Source organism: Temnothorax longispinosus, chromosome 1, assembly GCF_030848805.1.
Source record: "Temnothorax longispinosus isolate EJ_2023e chromosome 1, Tlon_JGU_v1, whole genome shotgun sequence".
Classification (NCBI taxonomy): Eukaryota; Metazoa; Arthropoda; class Insecta; order Hymenoptera; family Formicidae; genus Temnothorax; species Temnothorax longispinosus.
Genome location: NC_092358.1, coordinates 2035077 through 2054881, shown reverse-complemented (window position 1 = coordinate 2054881; position 19805 = coordinate 2035077). Strand labels below are relative to the sequence as shown.

Below are 19805 nucleotides of genomic sequence, written 5' to 3'. Positions count from 1 at the left end.
GCCGGGTTAATCGGAGTAACAAAAGCACCGATGTATTAAGCCTCTTCATTTTTGTAACGCCTTTATTGCGCGCCGCGTGACCGTAAATCAATCGCGTTGAGAATTTTCGCGTTTCATCGCTTTTTGCGTAGCGGGGAAAGAGCCCGCGCAAGGCCAGCAAATGAAGACGTCAACGAGAGAGGACAAAAAAAGTCGAAAGATTGCGCGCGCGCGAGAGAGAGTGAAAGAGAGAAAAAGAGAGGGAGAGAGAGCGGTGGGAGGTTTTAGCATGCGGTGATTATTAATATAGCATATTATTGATATCCCTTTTACCGTAACTGCTTCCCGCAATCATGTATCAGAAAAATACGACCGCGGGACCATCGCGTGAATGCGGAGGGATGTTCGATCGACTCTTATCTTTGATTATGAGCCTTACCTTTACAGCGCGGCGAATGTGACTAAAGCTGGCGGGAACGGCAAATCGCGGCACGTCGTATAGAAACGCCGGCATCGTCGCGGGAGACGCATTTGCAACAACGTTTCGCACGACTTGTTCTCCCGCGCGAGAAAATAAAGGAGCAGTCGGCGGACACGAGCGCGCACACGTGTATACGTACACGCGTCGCGCGTAACCTATACATTGACGCGCCGGCCGTTGCGAGGGCCGCAGCCATAAAATCCGTGCCGCCTCTCAAAGCTCTCGCGAGGCACGACGGAATTTTAGTACGACTTAATTACGACGGTCCTCGCGCTCTGCACTGTCGTCCTTTTTATTCCACGAAGACCTGAGGGCGCATTTACGACGCTCCCGCGGATCCGCCCATCCACCGTATAGGGTCTAGGATCCTCGAGGGACTCTGTTCCAAAGCTGCCGGCCGTTTGAAAATCATTACTGTGTATATCTTGCGGAATTATGTATCTTAAGTTGTCGCTGCGCACGGTCGCCGATTTATCGAGGCTTAAGTATAGCTTTTACGTTCTAAAGAATCCTCCTTTTCGCATTTCGCGAAAAGATTACAAAGAATATTTTGTTCCTTCAATGTATAGCTCAATATTTTCTGGAAAGTGTTAATCTGCATGTTTTTAATACGATTCGTGTACGGGACAGCGGGGTGTACGTTACATCGATCGCGCGTGCTCGAAACCGCAGAGTCCAACACCGACAGAGCAGGAGATCGACGAAAGTGAAACGCTTTTTGGGCAAAGTGACGGCAATTTCCTGCGATTAAAACCGCGACTAATTGGCTCAAAAATCTGTACAATTTCCGCCCCTCCGCGCGCGGCCTCGCGCCGACCCGGGTGGTGTAATGGCGATGGCGATGGTGGTGGGTGGTGACGGTGGTGGTAGTGGTGGTGGCAGTGGTGGTAGTCAACAATTTACTCGTTAGTGGCTCGACGAGTGTGCCGCGCTGCTCAATTAACTTGCGAATCAACGAGCCGGCCGCTTTGTCCGCGCGCGAATATTTCTGTGTAATTCGTATACGCGCGGCCCTCGTGACCAACAAACGCGCGCGATGCGGGAAATAAAAAGCGAGGGCCCCGGCCGAGAGGTAACCACGGTGTGGTTACAGGAGGGATAACAGAAAAATAACGGAGCGAGCAAATGGAAATCGACACCGGCCGCGGCCGTTGTTTTCCTGATCGTAAAAGGTCGGCCTGACGGCGGGGGCTGAATGTCTTTCGAGAGCGATCAAAAAATGATGGGCTCGTTTGTGCGCCGCAACCGGTGCTACGCGCGTGAAAACAACCGTCCTCGCAAATTAGCCGTGGCTTCTCGTACCTGGAAATGTCGAGTTTTACGTTCCTCGCGAGAGTCATATGCGTCGAGATCCCGGCGCGGATCCGTGAATCGTCCGTTCTTCCGCGTGAGCAGCATCATCCGCGCACGTTACGTCGCTTTAACGGCGCAGCTTAATTTTTGCTTTAATAATCGCATAAAATTGTAAACAACGTCGTCCGCGGATGAATACGCACGCGCGCAGAACGACGACGCGCGCGGCTTTAAAACGCTCGACAATTGAACTCACGTGGCGCATGTCAAAGGACATAAACCTGGCCACCATAAAAACTTCATGAATGTTCGTGGCTCTACTGCGACCACGTACACGCAATTCTGTAATGTTGCTCGGTTGTAACTACTATATCGAGCGTGACGGATTTCTTTGGCTTCCGAGAATGATTTTTTACCAAAGCAATTATTGCTGCGAGACAATCCTATTATTTATTTAAAATATTATAATTATATGTTACGAAAAAAAACATTACAATAAACTTACTATTGAATAAATATATAATTAAGGATTAAGAAAAATCAATATGATTGTTCTTTGTGAGCTCGATGATATTTTCTGGACTAGATCGTGAATAATGAAAATACCTGGCGGGTATCGTACGATCGAGAAAACCGGTACTGTTCGCTCTCTGTTTCTCTGGCGCCATCGTTCTCTCCTTCCCACTCTCTCCCTCTCTTTACGCTCGTCGATGCACAAAAGTGCTCGTCGATGCCCGTACCAGCTTGTGGGTCCATCCAGTCAGAAAATATTAATAACAAAATATGATATAATGGGAGCATCCCCTGTGCGAAATACAATACAATGTTTATGCAGAGGATTAAGCGATGTTGCGGGATCACGTGAAAAGTATCGACCCCGGTGGGACCGAACGAACGTTCGCCACGCGGATAGCCGGGCCGGACTATTGCAACGCTGGCCGGCGGCGGCGGGCAGCAGGGGCAGATGGTTCGGGAACACGGGCCCCGGGTTTGATCCTCGGTTTTGATTAGCCCGCGGGAGAGATTTACTTTCAAGATTAGGCCCGGATACGATTTTTCGTGACGGCCAGAGCGATTTCGAAACGTAATGTTTCGCCCGTTTGTCTCCGACGTCTGACGTCTCGCGCGCCTTTCAACAGGCCCCCGTCTCCCTTATCTCTCGAGAGAAACGGAATCGATCGAGACGATTGTGCTTCGCGTGCAAACGAGTGCGATCGTGCCTCGAGCGCGTCATGAGAGAACGACGGTGGTAAATGTCGACAACCGGACGAAATCAATCGGCGCTCGTACGGCGCGGCGTCAATAGTCGGATCGCTAAAATTTCGGGCGGTTTCTTCGGGCCGATAAATTTCGCGTCGAATAAAATATGCGTCGATTTATATTCGGCTGGCCGATTCTTTTTTTTCGCGAGGCGCGCTTTTAGACGCTGAGCGAAACCCGAAATCTGGCCCCGCGGGTACGATCGAGAGAGAAGAAGTGTAAGAGGTTGTCGGGGATAGATAATTTCGCGAGAGACGCAGCCGCGATCGTACCTAATTTTATAAATTCGGAGTACGCTCATCGGAGGGCTCGGCCCTCCCTCCTCGAGGAGAAGATAAACGAGGCAAAAGAAGATCGCGCGGAGAAAAGGAGGGGGCAAGGGAGTAGATAGGATAGGAACAAAAGAAGATTCAAGATCCCCAACGGCCTCCGGGTTGGCACTGTTATATTATGCAGAGCGCCCGAAGACAAAGCGACAGGATACGTCGAGGAAACCGTTAAAAAGTTACCGGACCGGACGAAAGGCCGGTGATCAAGACGAAGACGAAGGAAAGAGAGGGCAGAGATGACGTTAGCTTTGACTTGGACGACGAGGAAGGGGAGGTAGAGAATGAAGAAGTGAAAAAGGAGAGGGTGCAAGAGAAGAGGAGAAAGAGGCATACCAGAAAGAGAGAAAAGGACGAAATCTACGAGAGAGACGATCGTCTACAAAGCACGAGGAGTGTAAATAATACTAAGGCTGATTGTGGGCGTGGCTGACAGAACTCTAAAAACCTTCGACTATATATCAAAGGGTTTACTGCCCTTGGATGATTCTCTCTCTCGTAGCGAAGAAGAGACGCTGGAAGAACAAATACTGGACTGCTGCGTGTGAGAGGAGTGGGAAGAAGCAGAAGTAACTCTGGCGGCACGGACGAGGAGGCAGAAGGGAGAGGGAGGTCCAAGGAAGAGGAAGGATTCCTCGAGGATTCGGTGTAGTCTCGAAAAGGAAAGTTCTGCCGTTTCTCTCGTACGTTATTGCCGTTACCGGTGCACTGCGAACAAGATTGGTTGCTTCTTCTGCTTCTGCTTTCTGTCCCACTTCGTAACCTTCTCCTCGTAGCTTCTACTTATCGGCTGTAAGATGACTATGTCTCAATATTCTCGCGTCGTTCTCCACGACGCGACGGGAAGAGTCAAGTATTTTTGTATACATCACTACATTATGCATACATGCATTGACTAACGTCAATATTATTAATTTATTGTAAAAATTGTTACACGAATATTATTTGAGTTATTCCAGCTATAACTGTCTATTAATAAGACATAGGCTTCATCAGTCGCGGGATACCTGCATCTCAATACGTCCCATGTTATCCGATCGATCGATTAAGTAGAATGGTAGAGAAGGAAAACGAGGAAAGAGGAATACGGCGAAGCGGAGGAGGAGCAAGGAGGTGTGGATACCCATGGCATCCACTCTCTTCTCTGTTCTTCTTTCCAGACTCGACAGACGTTGGAAGCTACCTCGATGGCTGCCCGCCTGCTTACTTGCTGGCCCAAGATGCTCGCCTGGTAAGCTGGCTGGCTGGCTGGCTGGTTGGTTGGTTGCTTCGGCTCTCGATTACTTGAAAAACCGGATTCCTCCTGCGCGAAACTGTGTTTCCCGTCTTGTGTTTATGTACCCACACATGTCTGAGGAACAATATTGGTTATTCCGCTGCATGTGTAGCGCGTCCTCTCCCCGTTACACTTCATCTTATCTTTAATCGGCCCAGATTCTTGCGCTTAGATAAACGTCGCGATCGTTTACGCACTGTTTCAATAGAGTGAGAAATCGAGAGTCAGGGTTTGCGATTCGACGATCGGAATTTGGAACAGACGCGGAAGAAGAGAGCAGCGTCAGTGGTACTCGATGAGTCGCGATGTCATCGGCCCCGTAGCCGGAGGGTCGGTGTTCGAGGGTTAAATCCAAAGGTTTCGAGGGAGTCGGTGTCAAGGGTAAACGTATACTTGCCTAAGCACAAACACGCCTACACAAGTATATAAACGTGCTTATGATGGAGCAGGGCGAGCGTGGACTCCGTCGTTTGGTAAGAACAATGAACGACGGGACCGCGGATACACACCGAGAACGGAGAGGAGAAAACGGGCACAAAGGGCATATCTTCCGAATAATTTCACATGGCCCTCTGTTCGCCGGTAGTTAGTCGACCGAAAGATGCGCGCGGTCCTTCACTTGAAAGACGAAAAGAACCGCAACGACGAGTCGAAATTCTGCGACGCGTAAGCCTCGGGGGAAAATATTTTCGAAGATCAAACACGAAACTGGCTGCACTGTTCTTGAACCAGTTTTTACTGTTACAGATAAAATTTATATAAATTTATCGATGAATTTATATCGGATGAACAGTAAATTGTAGCTTAATATTAATATTGATCTCTCTCTGCATATTACATCTTTTATATGAAATACGTTTTCAAATTATATGTAGGCATATATAAGCAATTCGTAGTAATTACTAAAACAAGAACAGATTTTATGCTTAATAAATTCCATTTATTGTGCATACGTGGTTCAGCCCTTCATTCATCCGACCGTCGTGGCGGCGGCGAGTCGTAGGACGAAAGAAGAGACGTGACGAGACCGACGAGAGATACCGGGCACTCATTTAGTCCGGCAATTTATTCTCGCGTTTTGTAATTAACACCAGGAAAGAAGTAGCAGAAGTTATTCTTCTCCTACGGGCACGGGACGGCATGGCACGGGTGGAAGCGACTACTCCGGTCGGCCTGCCTCCTCCCTCTCCGTCATTTCGCTTCGACTCGCTCCACCTTCGACTCTTCCTTACGTGAAGAAAACGTACGTATCACTATTAAGCGTCAGGGCGGTTGAGGCCCGGAACCTCCTGGACCAACTTGAGAATAAGAAACAGAAGAAGAAGAAGAAAATGGAGAAGAACGGCGAAAGGAGGAGACGCAGATGAGGAGGGAGAGGAACGGAAAAGAGACGGAGAAGAATGGAGAAAAGGAAATGGGGGTGGGAGGTAAGAGATGAGGCGACGGCGGGGCGAGAGCGAAGGAGAACGGAGGAGGATGATGGAGGCCTCTCCTCTGCATGCCACCGCAGTCAGCCCCAGACAGAAAGCGGTCTGTATAATTATGGGTTGTCACCTCATCAGCTCCGAGAGGGGAAGGGCCGGGGGAGGCGGCGGGGGGGGGCGCTCATCGTCTGCGCGGGGGCATGGGACGGGGTAGGAGTGCAGTCTTTAGCTCAAATTGTGTTTTATCGTCTTTCGCATTTGGCTTAGGGTACCAGCGACCGGAGGGTGATTGAGCCGCCCGGAGCGGCCCCCTTCTTTCCGGCCTTTGCCCGATGTCTTCTCGAAAGGTGTCTGTTCTTACCAAACGCAACGCGATGTCGATTTTCGGGTATAATCGCCCGTCGCATGTCCACTCGCTCGCTCGCTCGCAAGCGGGTGCTCGTTTATTACGAACGGAATGAGTTAAACCGAACGATGTTGAAAGAAAAAAGGACGCGCCCGCGTTCGTTTTCATCTCTCTCTGTCTCTGAGGGAGACGGGCGAGAGTTGTGCGTAGAGAGTCACGCGTCAAGGACCTCGAAACGTCTTCATCGATCGCGGAATGCCGACGCTGCATGCATTGTAGTCGGTAAATACGTATTGTCAGGACTGTAAAATCGCGAAACGAGCGTTTTAGGTATCCACAATGATCGGAACGTGCCCCGACGTGCCCCCTCTTCGCCCGTCTCCCTCGCTTTTGTGCCCGTTTCTCGGTTTTGCCCTTCCTCCCTTTCGCGCATATACGTGCCAGTCTGCGCGAGGGCACATATACAAAAAGGGGCGCTGCGCGAGAAGGTACTGAGGCTAAGTGGCGAGTTTAGAGGGATTTCATTAAATCATATGGATTGGGGATAATGTATGTTATTGAGCGGAGCGTTCAAATCGCGCTCTATAAGTTGTAATAAGTCCAATTTTAGGGCCGGTCATGGGCCGGGTCTCGCAGTGGTTGTCGGACGATTCGGTCGCCCGCCGGCCGTTGGCTGCCAATTGGCCCGGGGCCGGCACGGAATGACAGTCACTGGGACCGGCGAACCCGCCACTTACTCGTCAAACGGCCAGCCGGTCCGCCGAAATCACTGCCATTTAGATAATTTGTAATGAATAGGCACCACTCATTTCATACCCCTACCCCCGCTTCTCCCTCTTCTGGTCCTCCTTCTCTCTCGTGCACGATCTGGGCCCCGAAAGTACGCGCCGGGTCGGGCTGGCAATGACAACAGTATAGTTTATCCAATATTTCATAGGTCGGCGCGGATGACGGTTCCGAGAAAGACGTAATAAATCGCGATAGAGAACGCCGCGAGCCCCCTGAGACCGACGAGTTTACCCGAGGCCACTTAGGAAAGAATTCGAGATTTCATCCTCGCCCGAGCGGGAAGGAATGACCTCGACACGTTTTAAATGGGTGTGTGCATTCACTCGCGGAGAACGCCGTGGGCAGACGCATAACGTGATTGTTAGACGCCGGAGTGAATCTACGTCATCCGAGTGCATAATATAAGATCGCATATAGATCGCCGAGACATATTCGAGGAGGAAACATATCGATATCGGCACCGCGTGTTGGCATAACAAATAGCATAACATGGCGCGCGACGTCCCGTCGTATACTTCTCGCGAGCTTTCCCCGCGACGGGAGACACGCGGCATCGATCAAAAAACGTGACTGCGCATACATTATCGCACCACGTTGTCGACTAACGAGAGAAAGAGAGAGAGAGAGAAAGGGAAAGAATTGGTCGCGCTTGTCTTGAAAAATCGAGGATTCGGGGTGACGGCGAACCACGAAGAATAATACAGGCGCGTTACCACACGTTCGATATCGAATATATGGGAAATAAGCTCGACACGGCGAGAGGCAGAGGGAAAGGGGGAGGCATCGATACAGTCAGGGCGATGAAACCCTGGCTCGGTGGTCTACCCGGGGCCCCACGGATTCGCGAGCGTATCCATCACGGTGGCTAGCTAAGGCGTCGCGCAAACACACGGGTCTAGCGGCGGACGCGCGAATCAACGCGCAGATTATATGCAGAGGCTACGCGCCGCCGCCTGTTGTGATTGATATTTGGTTAAGCGGCACGGCGATCCATCAAGCCCGCAAAAGCGCTCTTTATCCTTGGCTCGCCAGGAGCTACACGTCTCACCCGATTCCGGTGAAATCCGGATACATGGCCGCTCTCTCCCTCTCCCCCTTCTCCAGTCAGCCTTTGGTTCTCTCTCGTCTCATGGGCCTTCTTCCCGTTTCCTCTCGGCCATTGCCGCAGCCACGAAAGGCGGAGGATGATCGATAATTGAATTTACGCAGTTTCTTCGCGGGAGGGTAGGGAGAAGGGTTATAATACATCACGTTTGCGTACGTTGTTTAAATCGTACGATAACGGGATTTTAAACGCGTATACATATTCTGCTTGCAGATGTACCAAGGATGGAGAAATCACCGCTTCTGGCGAATGGATACAATCACCCTCCCACGCACCTGAGTCACATGCAGTTCATGCAACTCGGCGGGCATCCAGGTGCCGGACACACCGCCATCCTGTCACCGGCCAGTCTGCCGCATCACCTACAAGCGCAGGCACAGGCTCGGGCCGAGCAGGGTCTCAAGGTCAACCCGAATATGACGAATATGGAAGCCCTCGCGAGGTGAGTCCTCCCTCCTTCCTTTCTCGGTTCATCTCGCCGTCGCTCAGGAGCGACGAGAAACCGCAAGCGGTCGCTCTCTCGCGAGCGACGATATTCCGGAAGCGGCGCTTCCTCGCAGCGGGAAACATTTTCATTAACTTCCTCCCCGAAGTTTACGAGCCGGGGACAGGTCGTGCCGGACGAGATGGTAATAGAGGCGCGAGGAGAGGCACGGTAAGTCGACGAGGAGCGGAACTCTCGTTCGGGGCTTCTCGGAAAAGTTATATAGCTCCGAGCTCCGTTCTTCGATTCCAGTTTTACACCTGCTTTCGACGCTAATCGACGGCTCATTCGAAAATTGGATTTATTTGTTCTGAGTGCCTCACGGCGATCTCTCTGGCCGGCGAGGCCAAAAGAATACGACTTTAAGAGGATTGGCAAAAGACGGCGAGAAGCCGTGGAAATCCGAGGGGTCTTGACACCGCTTGATCTCTTCCTCCTTGCATCTCTCTCCTTGTTACCCTAGGCCCCTCCTTCTTTTGTCTTCGTGTCTTCCTTCGATTTCGCTTTCTCAGACGCCCGTCATTTACTCGGCTTGGATTACGTTCCACTGCGACGCGCACTAACGCGTCGATGATTAATCTCGTTTCCTGGATGTACTTACGATCAAGCGAGTGTTACGTGAATTTATTGAATTTTTACTGATCACGTGAAGTTTGATTGTATATAATAAATCGTTTGTTTCTGGAAAATAATAATGAAGAGAAATGATTTAATTTTGCATACTACGAAAACGTGGGGGATCTCTCGCGTTGTCTCAAGTACGCGTTTCGTACGACGTTATTATTCATGATTCGGATCGACCTTGAGATTCTACTAGCGTTTAGGTCTACCCTCTTGTGGCGTTAGACCATCTTTGAAGACGCGAAGGCCTTCTTGGGACGGCAAATCCTTGCCGCGTTACGCGCAGTCCCAAGACGAATATCGTGGCTTATTCGGCTTCGTGAAGTGTGTGTGGAGAGCCGCGAAGAACCGAGGAGAAACGAGAGGAAGCGTAAGAGAGACAGAGAGAGAGAAAGGAGCACCAAAGGAGCAGCATCCTCGTCCTTGCTCGAGGGGGTAGACGGGAGGCTAATCCCGGCATTTGTTAACGCGTTTCTAATAGATGCTCTCGGTACATTCCCGCTCGCCGCGCGTCGCGATACGCTCCCGTAGCCGGCCGGAGCTTTCGAGGATACGGAGACTCGCCTTAATTTTCGATTACATCCGCCTCGTGTAATTAGCCCCATCCTACTAACCGTTACCCCCTTTGCTCGAGCTGTTCGCTTTAGGCGGCGCACGCCCGGAAAATCGGGATTTAGCGGCAGATAGAGGGATTTGATCATTTCTTCGTTTCGGTCGGTTTTGCGATCGAGCAGCGGGGAATGATTTCTCGTTACCATGTCGGGCGAAATAACGATTGAAGACAAAGATATGAAAGAAGCAAGGTTAAAGAGATATTTTTTTCGTCGCTCGACTAGATCTCACTTACGTACTTCGGGTATAAACTCGACAAGGGCGCTGGGCAAGATTCTTAATGTGGAGCCGGCGCTCCGGATTTTTAACGCGTCTCAATCTTTCTTAACGACGTAACGTGCGTCCGTGAGCGGGTGTAGCAACGTGCGAGAAAACGTGTGCGTGTGTGCTAGCCGCTAGCGGACGCGCGCGTACACGCACACACGCGGGCGTGTATAATGACACGGCGAAGGCGGCGCCGCACGTTTCGCATTATGATTTCAGCGCTTTGCTTTTAATTAAAATGCAAATCTATCGCGGCGGAGGAGCGAGCGAGCGAGAGAGATCGGGAGGTAAGACGGATTACGTCTGGGGGCGCCACGACAAACACCGGAATATGATTAATTCAACGCAACCCCATCCTGGGACACCGACGCCACCACCGTCACCGCGTCCACCCGCCGTCCCCCCCTCTTCAACTCTGTCCTGCTTTGTCGCCACCCCTTAACTTGCCGTATCTCCTTCGTCCAACTTCCCCGGCCCCGGCCTTTCGTCACCCTGCGTTCGTGACCTTTTCGACCAGTTTCTACGGACGACACGTACGGCTTTCCTCTGCATCTACCACTCGCTTTTCTTCCTCGCTTCTCCCCCATCGTCATCGAGATCCGTTTCCTGCCCGTGCAAATACAGCAAAATTATCAACGTAAGTCCGTGGAAACCGTGTCAGGCGTATTGACATTAGGAACTTCTCTTCAGGATGATGTATTTGGATAGGCATTTTCAGAACGCGGTCGATGCCATCTGATTTCCGTTTCAGTTTTATATTACGCAAACGAAGATTCGTTCCCCCCCTGATTAACTTATCCATTCCTTCCTCTTGTATTTTTTTTTGCTTTCACGACCGGCGAAATTCTAAGTCGCAAATTAACTCCGCTCCTGCCGCGCTGACATCTCTTTTTTAATCAGCGACATCAAAGGTTCTTCATTCCCGGTGCGTTCGGCAACGGTCGGAATCGTGTCGTAATCGAGAGACGAGACGGGACGGTACGGAACAAGGACTCTTAATCAGTGTCCTCTCGCAGGAGGACGCCTCGCGATTAAGCGACTTCCACCACGATCGCCGAACGACGCGTTTCTTCTTTCGTTTCCCTTTTGGTTTGATCGCCGTTCCGGCCGAGGCTTAGGCTTTCTTTTCCATTTTGTCCGTGTCGTAACCGCCTTTTGTTTTGTGCTCCACAGGTCCGGGACGGTTTGGGAAAACTGCCGAGCTGCCTACGAAGATATTGTCAAACATCTCGAAAGGTAGGACATCCAAAACCGTATTAAAAAGAAAATAAGCAAGATATGGTGGGAGAAAAAAAAGAAAATCGTGCCGGACTACGGTCCGCGGTCTTCGCATTTTCACGTAGAAATTTCGGGTGCGTAGAAATTTCGAGGGGCGCGAGTGATAACGCCCGAGCGTGGGGGAGAGGGGGGCTCGCGCAACGCCGTTCATCCGTGAACCCGTAATTCTCGATTAGCCGGAAAAATCGCGCTACATCACGGATGGCAGCAAAAATACAGAACGCAACACGAACGGCGGGCTCGATGACGCCGGCGGCCTAGGCCGCCGCTGCACTTCCGATAAATCAGTATTATCCGGGGAAGCGGTATCGAGTTTCCGGTCGCGCGACAAGTTGAGTCCAGGCCTGACGTAGTAATGCCGACATGATTTGTATGGTGCGAGAGCTCGCGCGTAACCCCCTCTGCTCTCCTTCTCCGCACCGTGCGTTCTATCCCTCTCCTATCCGCCGCAAAATCCATCCGACCGACCGACGGCCTCCGTTTCATCCGACACCAACACAGCCGCGGCCGGAGAGCGAGCCACCGAGGTTTCCGCGTGATCCTAACCACTTGTCACTTCACGGCACGCAGATCATCGTCGCGACGTGCCCGTCCATCATTCGGGGATTAAATCATTTGAGTGCCTGCGAAATACTCGCGCTCGCCGAGCCATTGCTGCTCCGAAAGGGTTGATTTCGGAAAGGGGCTTTGCACCCACACCCCCTCGTCGACCTAGGCGGAGAGGGTGCGAAGTAGCACAGACTCTGCTTCATTATCGCTCTCTTTTTCTCCTTTGAGCTCGTTGTCGTTTGCCTCCGCAAAAACGAAAGGTTGCGAGACACAAAAAGGATGAGAGGGAAGAAAGGTGCGCCGAACGACGCATCTCGAAAATCTTCCGTTTCACCCTCACCGAAGGAGGAATAGGAGGTGCGAGAGAACGGAGCAGGTCCTCGCGCCTCCACGGTGAGTCTGGCAGAGAGCCGTTAATACGGGGGGTGAAAATCGACACTTGGCCGTCCGAAACGTAATTTCCAATTCAAAGGCAATGACCACTGGTCGAGCCCCCGCCGCCAACCACTCACTCGGCCCCCGCACGCGCTCACCCGCCGCCTGTGCGCCGCCCTTTCTCTTTCTCTCTCTCGTTCTATTTGCTTTACCGTCGACCCCACCGTCGACTTCGTCAACCGGACAAACGCGTATTGTGATTTCAGCCTTTGACTGGTGGCCGTTCGATGGATATCGCAGGGGGTGGTAAATGGGCACGAGGCCACGGGGAGCGGACCGTGGATGCTGGGAGCGGGTCGGGAGGTATGGGGGGCACGAGGGGCCGGGAAACGGAGTAGCGAGAGCGACGGGGGTGGTTTGCTGTGGAAGGGCGGCGGACCGGCGAGCGCACCGTGAATATTCATGGCGAGAACCCTAGACGAATTCGGACTTGTTGCGACTGACACTGATGTAAACCTTTGTTTATCCTGCGTGGCCCGCGCGTTCGTTCGTTCCCTCGAGATACGCGCCAGCAGCCGCGCAGCCGAGGGCGATTCTCGAGTATTTAACTGCGAGTTAAATTCTGATTAATCGACGGCGCCGGCTTTATTAATTGTTTGTCCTTTTGATTTTACAACGTTCGCAGAACGCAGCCTGCGACCGAAGACTGCGTTACTCCTTCTGCCGTTTGTTTCACCCTTGCTCACCCCCAAAACGCCGCCGCGTTTTAATCCCGATGATTTGTTCCCGCTAATCCATTTGATCTACTCGCTCGGAGGAAAACTCCGATTTCCCCTTAAGTCTATCCGCCAGTTCAGTCAATTAAATCTCGTTAATCCCGCGTCACGGTGAAGTCCGTTCACGGATGGTCCACGTCGGTGGTTTAGATGCGGGATAAGATTTATCAGAATATTTTTTTGATCTAAATAACGACCTTATTTCGCGCATTCGAAGGAGAGGAGTAACAGCTGTACAGTTGCCAATTTTTACATCGACATCGTCATAGTTGCATCCATCGATCATTTTCTTTTTCGTCACGAGTGATATCGAATATTGAATCGAATTTTGGATATATATGACTGGCGGATAAGCAGACGTTACGAGCGGATGAAGGCGGAGTTGCGAGAGACGCGCGGCTTCCATCGCGCTCCCGTCGACCCTCGGCGCGCTGCGGTGGCGGCGGCTCGCGCGTTATGAAGTAAGTAATATTAATGGTTCCCCGCAGTCAGAATGTTCGGTATCAATGCGCTAATGTCGGCTTCCTGGCTTTAAAACTACCCAGTCATTCCGGCATAATTCAGGCGCATTGTCTGTCGCTGTCCAACTACCATCCGCCATCAGTTTCTCGCTGCCTTCCTACGGGTTCCTTATCGTCAGGCATCCCCTTACGCGTTGCCTGCCTCCGCGTCTCCGTTGCCCGTCCCCTCCCGCGCCACCCTCGTTCCGTACCTCGTTCCCCCCGTTCGTCGTCTCTCTTCAACCTAACTTGGAGCCACCCTCCCCGTCGCGCCCGCGACGTCATTAATTACGACGACGACGGCGACGACGTCCTATCGTCCAGGACATCTGCTGGAAAATAATATTCATAAAGTTGAGCCTCATCGTTACGATCGACTCTTTCTGCTTCCTTTCTCTCTCCCTCTCTTTCCACCGCGCGCTTGGGGTTTGCTTCTCGCTTCCTCCTCTTCTCCGTCTTATCCCTCCTGCGCCGTGCCAGCGAGATGACGTCGCCCATTTACATTTACGGTCATGGTTTCGTGGCTGCCGAGACCGCGTCCACAAAGAAGTACACCGACGACGGACGTAAAACGACGGACACGTCGAAACGCGTCGTAAGATATTTCACTTCTTGCCGCTTTGATAACCGCGCGTGATTACCGCCGACGTCGAACGTCGAGTCGTATCTCGGGAATGGCACGATCGAGATTATCCTACTCATTTAGTACAACACTTAGTTTAATATGAACGATTCGTCTCAGTTCGATGCGCACGTTAACGTTTTATCTCATCTGATTAACAAAAAGACCAAGAATAAATACTTGAACTTGAAGTTTCATGGAATGTAAAACGTAAATTGATATTAACAAGCATTTCTTATGTGAACGTCTGAATAATATAGAATTTTATTATTATTTTTCTTTAATTAATATTAAACTGTACACGTATGAGTGATGCAGTATCACGCATCGTCATCCATTATTACATTTTAGCATTCTGATTTATCATGCCCGCGGCTAACCATTATTGTACAGCATACTATTGCCTAGCGAGTAACTTGATAATAAGAAACTTGATAGTGGAATACACGCCATTTCGCGCGAATTACGTAGGAATAGGCGTTTATCATGTAATCGCCGGATAAGCACAGGTCGAAAAAATAACGTATCTCGGCGCAAAATCGGCCCCGGCTGTCGAACGATCGGCTCGGCCTCGTCTATCGCCGCGCGACGAGCGCGGCGAAATGGTTAATTCGACTCGGCGATCGCGCGGACGATAGCCGAGAGCCGTTCTCGCTCTCTTACCATCGCGAGCGGCACGCTAATTGCGTTCAAACGAACTGTCAGCGCGCGGACAGGCACACGGCGCAAACACCTACGGAGTAACTATAGTTACACGAGCGGCACACGTACGGCAGCGACGCGACGTGCGCGCAAATACGCGCATTGTGATTAATACCGTTTACGCGGCAACCGGTCCGGGCTTCGAGCTGTCAGCATGCCACCACGAGAATCCCCATAATTACATGATGCGCCGCGACGCGACGTTTTCCGCCTTGTCCGCTTAACTGCGCGTATATCGACGCGAATTCGAATTACCGAAGGTCATCACCGATTGTTTCTCTCTCTGGCAGTTCTACAGCTTTATAATTTATTCTCTTTCGTACACCGCTCGACTGATTGTCGCGATTAATTGTTACGACGTATTATTACGTTGCATTAGCAATGATGATGATGATTGCTCCGCTGATTATACCGGTTTTCTTTTATGAATAATCCGCAAGCGCGGACATCAGAACGCCGTCTGCCGACGGTGGAGACCGTTCTCGCGTCTCAATATATACGCATAGGTGGAGGACTTTATCCGGGCAAGATTGCAAGATGGCAAATTGCGCCAAAGTAAAGTAAATTATGCGCGAGAATCGCTGTGCGATTATCCCGGCGCTGACAAAGCGTGCGTTAGTCACGCTATCACTCTCGTTCTTCCGTCTCCTCTCCGGCGCGCTGTTCCGCTGTATCGTATTCTTCGATTCTTCCACTATATGCCCACCCAGTAATTTCCCGACATAATTTTCGCGCGTAATTGCCGGTGTGCGGGCGCGATTGACTGGGCAATTACTCAGATATTTAAAGAAACACGATCTGCACCTCGTATTCAAGAGAAAGAGAAAAAGAAAGAGACGGAAAAGAGGGGAGAGGATGCACGATCGGGCTTTAGGGTCGCCTTAATTTCACGAGAGCGGGTTCGAGCCTCGCTCGTGGAGCAGGTATAAAATTCATCGCCAATCGCTTATATATTCCTCGCCTGGTCACCTTCGATCGCTCTTCGTCGATCGATTATGCTTGACGTTCCCGTGATCTAATCCCAGCAACAGACGACAATTAGCCCGACTATTTTTTGCGCGATGCGCTCCTCTCGTAGCGTCGTCGTGGCTCGCGTGATTCAAAGGGAGATCCCGCGCACGGAAATCGACGAACGGCACGGATAGTCAGCCAAAAAACAATCGATTCGCGACAGCCGCCCGGTGAGTTCGCGTTCGGCGAACTTGATCAATCGGCGGGCCCTTCTCCGAACCGATTATCGGCCGCTTATCGATGATGGCGCGCTCTAAGGACATAGGGACGACCAAGTTACGTCATGATCTTGTCGTGACCGAACGGTCGTGAAGTAGGTCCCTCACATCCTCTCTGAACGATGATAATGGATCGATCATCCCTCCACGGGACGATGTCGCAGCCGCGCGCACGTCCCGATTGATCGCGACGCGGCACGAAAGGAAATCGTAAAAGTCGCGCGTCGACGTCGATCGAAAGCGCTGAGCGAGAAAATAAAGCGGCATGGGATGGATTAATGGGATACACGCGAGTAATGAAAAGTGATATAAAAGCAGATTCCGGTAGCTCGAGCTCGAGAAAGGGGGAAGGGAAACAATGCGAGTTGGAAAGAAGGGGCACACAGGGCTAACGTGCTTGTTACATCAACGGTAAATCTTCCGACTCGTAAACTTCTCGGCCGAGCGAGTTGAAGTCGAGGTAGTCGCGCCTTCTTGAGGAAAGACGACAGGTTGCTCCCGAGGGGGAAAGCGCCGCGGGAAGGGCGGGAAGCGCCCGGGAGAGGGGCTGAGTGACATTTATTTTATTAACTCGACTAAATTATTTATCGACCGGACGTTCCAGAAAGTGCCGTGACATCGTTTGTCCGAAATGATAATTAATCCCTCAACGCTCGGGGAAACGCCGACGACAACGAGTCACTTTTATATGCAAATACTTTGCTAATATTATGCGGCATTTTGCTAGAAAGTAAAGGAATTTTGATGGATGCAATAAATAATAGAGGCAGATTATTTTTCGCGGAATAATATTATACGATACAATTTTTCTTGGGCGTGCAGCAATCGCTTTTTCGGAGTCATTTACGTTGAAGATACAAGCGAGACGAGAGGGCTCGCGGCTTTTGGTGCAAGCATCATACCACTGCGTTGCACAAGGGATGGTGGGACCGACGACGGGTATTACGGGATCGAAGGGAATCATCCGGTTGAGAGAAAGAGAAGGGGAGGTGTCATGTTGCGCCAACGTGCATTATTAGAACGTACGTCATCGGCCGGTAACGAGCCAAACCGAGCAAACTTTGGGACGCGAGCGACGTTGGCGACTTCAACGCGTCCACGTCGTCGTTGTCGGCCTCGTCGGCGCTCCGACAAAATGATGATTAATTAAAAACATAATTATAGTTCGCGCCGTCCGCAAACATGTCCCCCGGATACTCCTACCGGACACTAATGTACCGTGAAATTGTCATCCTCCTTGGTTCTCCACAGTATTTTTTCCCACTCTCTTCGCTCTCGTCTCGTTAAGTCGCCGTCTTTCGTCGGATATTTTCTCAGCGAGACGTGCGCTATTCGTGTCGCGGCATCGGTAGTGGCTGACTAACGAGCTTGCGATCATCATGTCGTTTTTTTATTTGCCGTTGAACACACCGCCTAGATGAGGCCTCCGGCGATGCTCGCAGTTTAGTCTGTTATCGCGAAATTTAAAAAACACGTTTCCCCATTTTTTATTCATTTGACTACGCGTTTGTTTAAGGTGCAGATAATGGATTGCTTCATTTAGTTTATCAAAAGTATATTTAATTTATACCACTTGCATCAAACACAAGTTTATGTACATTTTATTGCATTTTATTGCATTTATGTGTGTGATCTCTATTTGAACTCGCCTTCTTAGTTAAAATTTAATTAAGATATCCGTCTATAATTGTTTATAGACGGATATCTTAATTAAATTATGTGCTTAATCCTTATATGCTTTAATTAGAAACTAAACTAAGTGATTTTGACGTTAAAATATCTGTTTTTTGTTGCCACCTTTCATCTCATAGACGCGTATTTTTCGCGCGGTATCGCGCGGCCAGCCAAGATATATTGTTATTAAATGGTTCCCCTTCGGCGCCGCACATGTCAGTATATTACGTAGTGCGGAGCTCCGGACACGGCCGAGTGAGGGGTTACACGCGCGCTGATGTACTCTTATTTATACTCCCGCGACATGCGATTCCTCGCTGCACTTCCGGCGAACGTGTATCTTCCACGCGCTCTCATCCCGTCGTGGGTTTTTCTCTCGCTATCGATTCGGCCCTCGTAATTCTATAGGTACCAGTTTTATGGGAACTTCTGTAAATCGGAGTAAGAATCGAGATATTTCGAACGAATCTCGTTGAAGAACGGCACGTAACGAAGATAAGAAATTAAGGAGTTTCAAGCGCAGAGGTGGCTATCGGAGGAGCGGTCAACGGGGACGGGGCGGGCGAGCGGGAGCGGCAGGCGGTTAATTGAAAAGCGGCCGGAAGGGCGTCGTTAAATAAACCGCGGACGAACGTTCCTGCGGTTCCGCGGTGCTACCCATTCGCAGCCTCGGTTTCACTGGCACTTTTGGTAATGAACTAATATTTGCAGTGTTCGTCCCGCGCGGGCGAGCGTTTCCGCTCGCGCGTGTGCGCGTCCCTTACGTGCGTGCATGCGCGCGTACGTGCGTGGACACGGAGGTGGAGGTGTGTGGACACAATCGTCGGCGTGTTATCAGCGACCCTTCCGTAAATACGCGCTTGGCCCCGCGGGGTCGGACCCACACTACCCTCTTCGTCGCTCTCTCCCCTCTTCTCTCTCGCAAACGGCGGTGCATGTGCGTCGCCGTCGATGCATGCGCTCTGGCTCGAGAGCGCGAGAGCGAGAGCTGTTACGATATGCATACAGATCAAATAGCTCCGTGTGTGCTTTGCATTCCCGACGATTGCGCCCCCGAAATCAGATTCTTCTGCCTTCGTCGTCCACATTCTCCCTTCCTTCGGGGCGACCCCGCGCGCGCTTTGATCAGCGCGACGTTTTGCATGCACGAAACGCGCACGATGCGTTCTTTTGAAATCTCCAGGCTCGCGCCTAATAATTCCTCGCCAGAAACTTACGATGAAAGGGCTTACGTGAAATTAAAATTTAGTTGATATTTGAAATAATTTTTATTGACAAGTTTTTGTTAACAAATTTTTTTTATCATTTTGGTTATTTCTGGGTGTCACAATGTACTTAAATCTATTTCTTAGATTTACAAAAAGAAAATTAAAAGAAAGAAAATATTGAACTTATTGTTATAGAAGAGGAAGGAGTGAGAACGAAGAGTGTGAATCTCCCTTCCTGCGCGTGACAGCGCGACGAAAAGAGAAACGGAGTTCTCCGCTTCGGTGACAAACGAGCCGAAAGTGGCAGCCACGGTCACTCGACAAGAATAATCGTTTTCCAATTGAAATCCAATAGCAACTTGGCGTGTGACTGCTGCGGCGCCGCCGTCCCTCTCTTATGTCCTCGCGCCCCACATTGATCAACGCTTCTAAAATGTTTTTGACATCGATTATGCGGAAGATTACCGGCGCGGGAATACTTTCACCGCCGTCTGCCTTCGCCACGAGACGATGGAGGATCGCGATCACTCTCGGAGAAAGCACTCGGGGCCGGCGCATCGTCGGTGCAAAAAGCGGACTTTTCGAGAATTTAAATAATATCCTTTTATATTTTCTGTCGCGCGCGGGCTGGC

The 19805-nt window shown here is 50.8% G+C and overlaps 1 protein-coding gene across 3 annotated transcripts in view; it reads left to right on the top strand.

Moving 5' to 3' along the window:
* The window catches only part of Dac (dachshund family transcription factor), a 181354-nt gene that overhangs the window by 77251 nt on the left and 84298 nt on the right, over positions 1 to 19805 (top strand). For all 3 annotated transcript variants that reach the window (XM_071774545.1, XM_071774535.1, XM_071774525.1), the window contains exons 3-4: positions 8493 to 8721; positions 11434 to 11496. In XM_071774545.1, coding sequence (XP_071630646.1) covers positions 8493 to 8721; positions 11434 to 11496 — 292 coding nt within the window. The remainder of the gene's footprint in view (positions 1 to 8492; positions 8722 to 11433; positions 11497 to 19805) is intronic.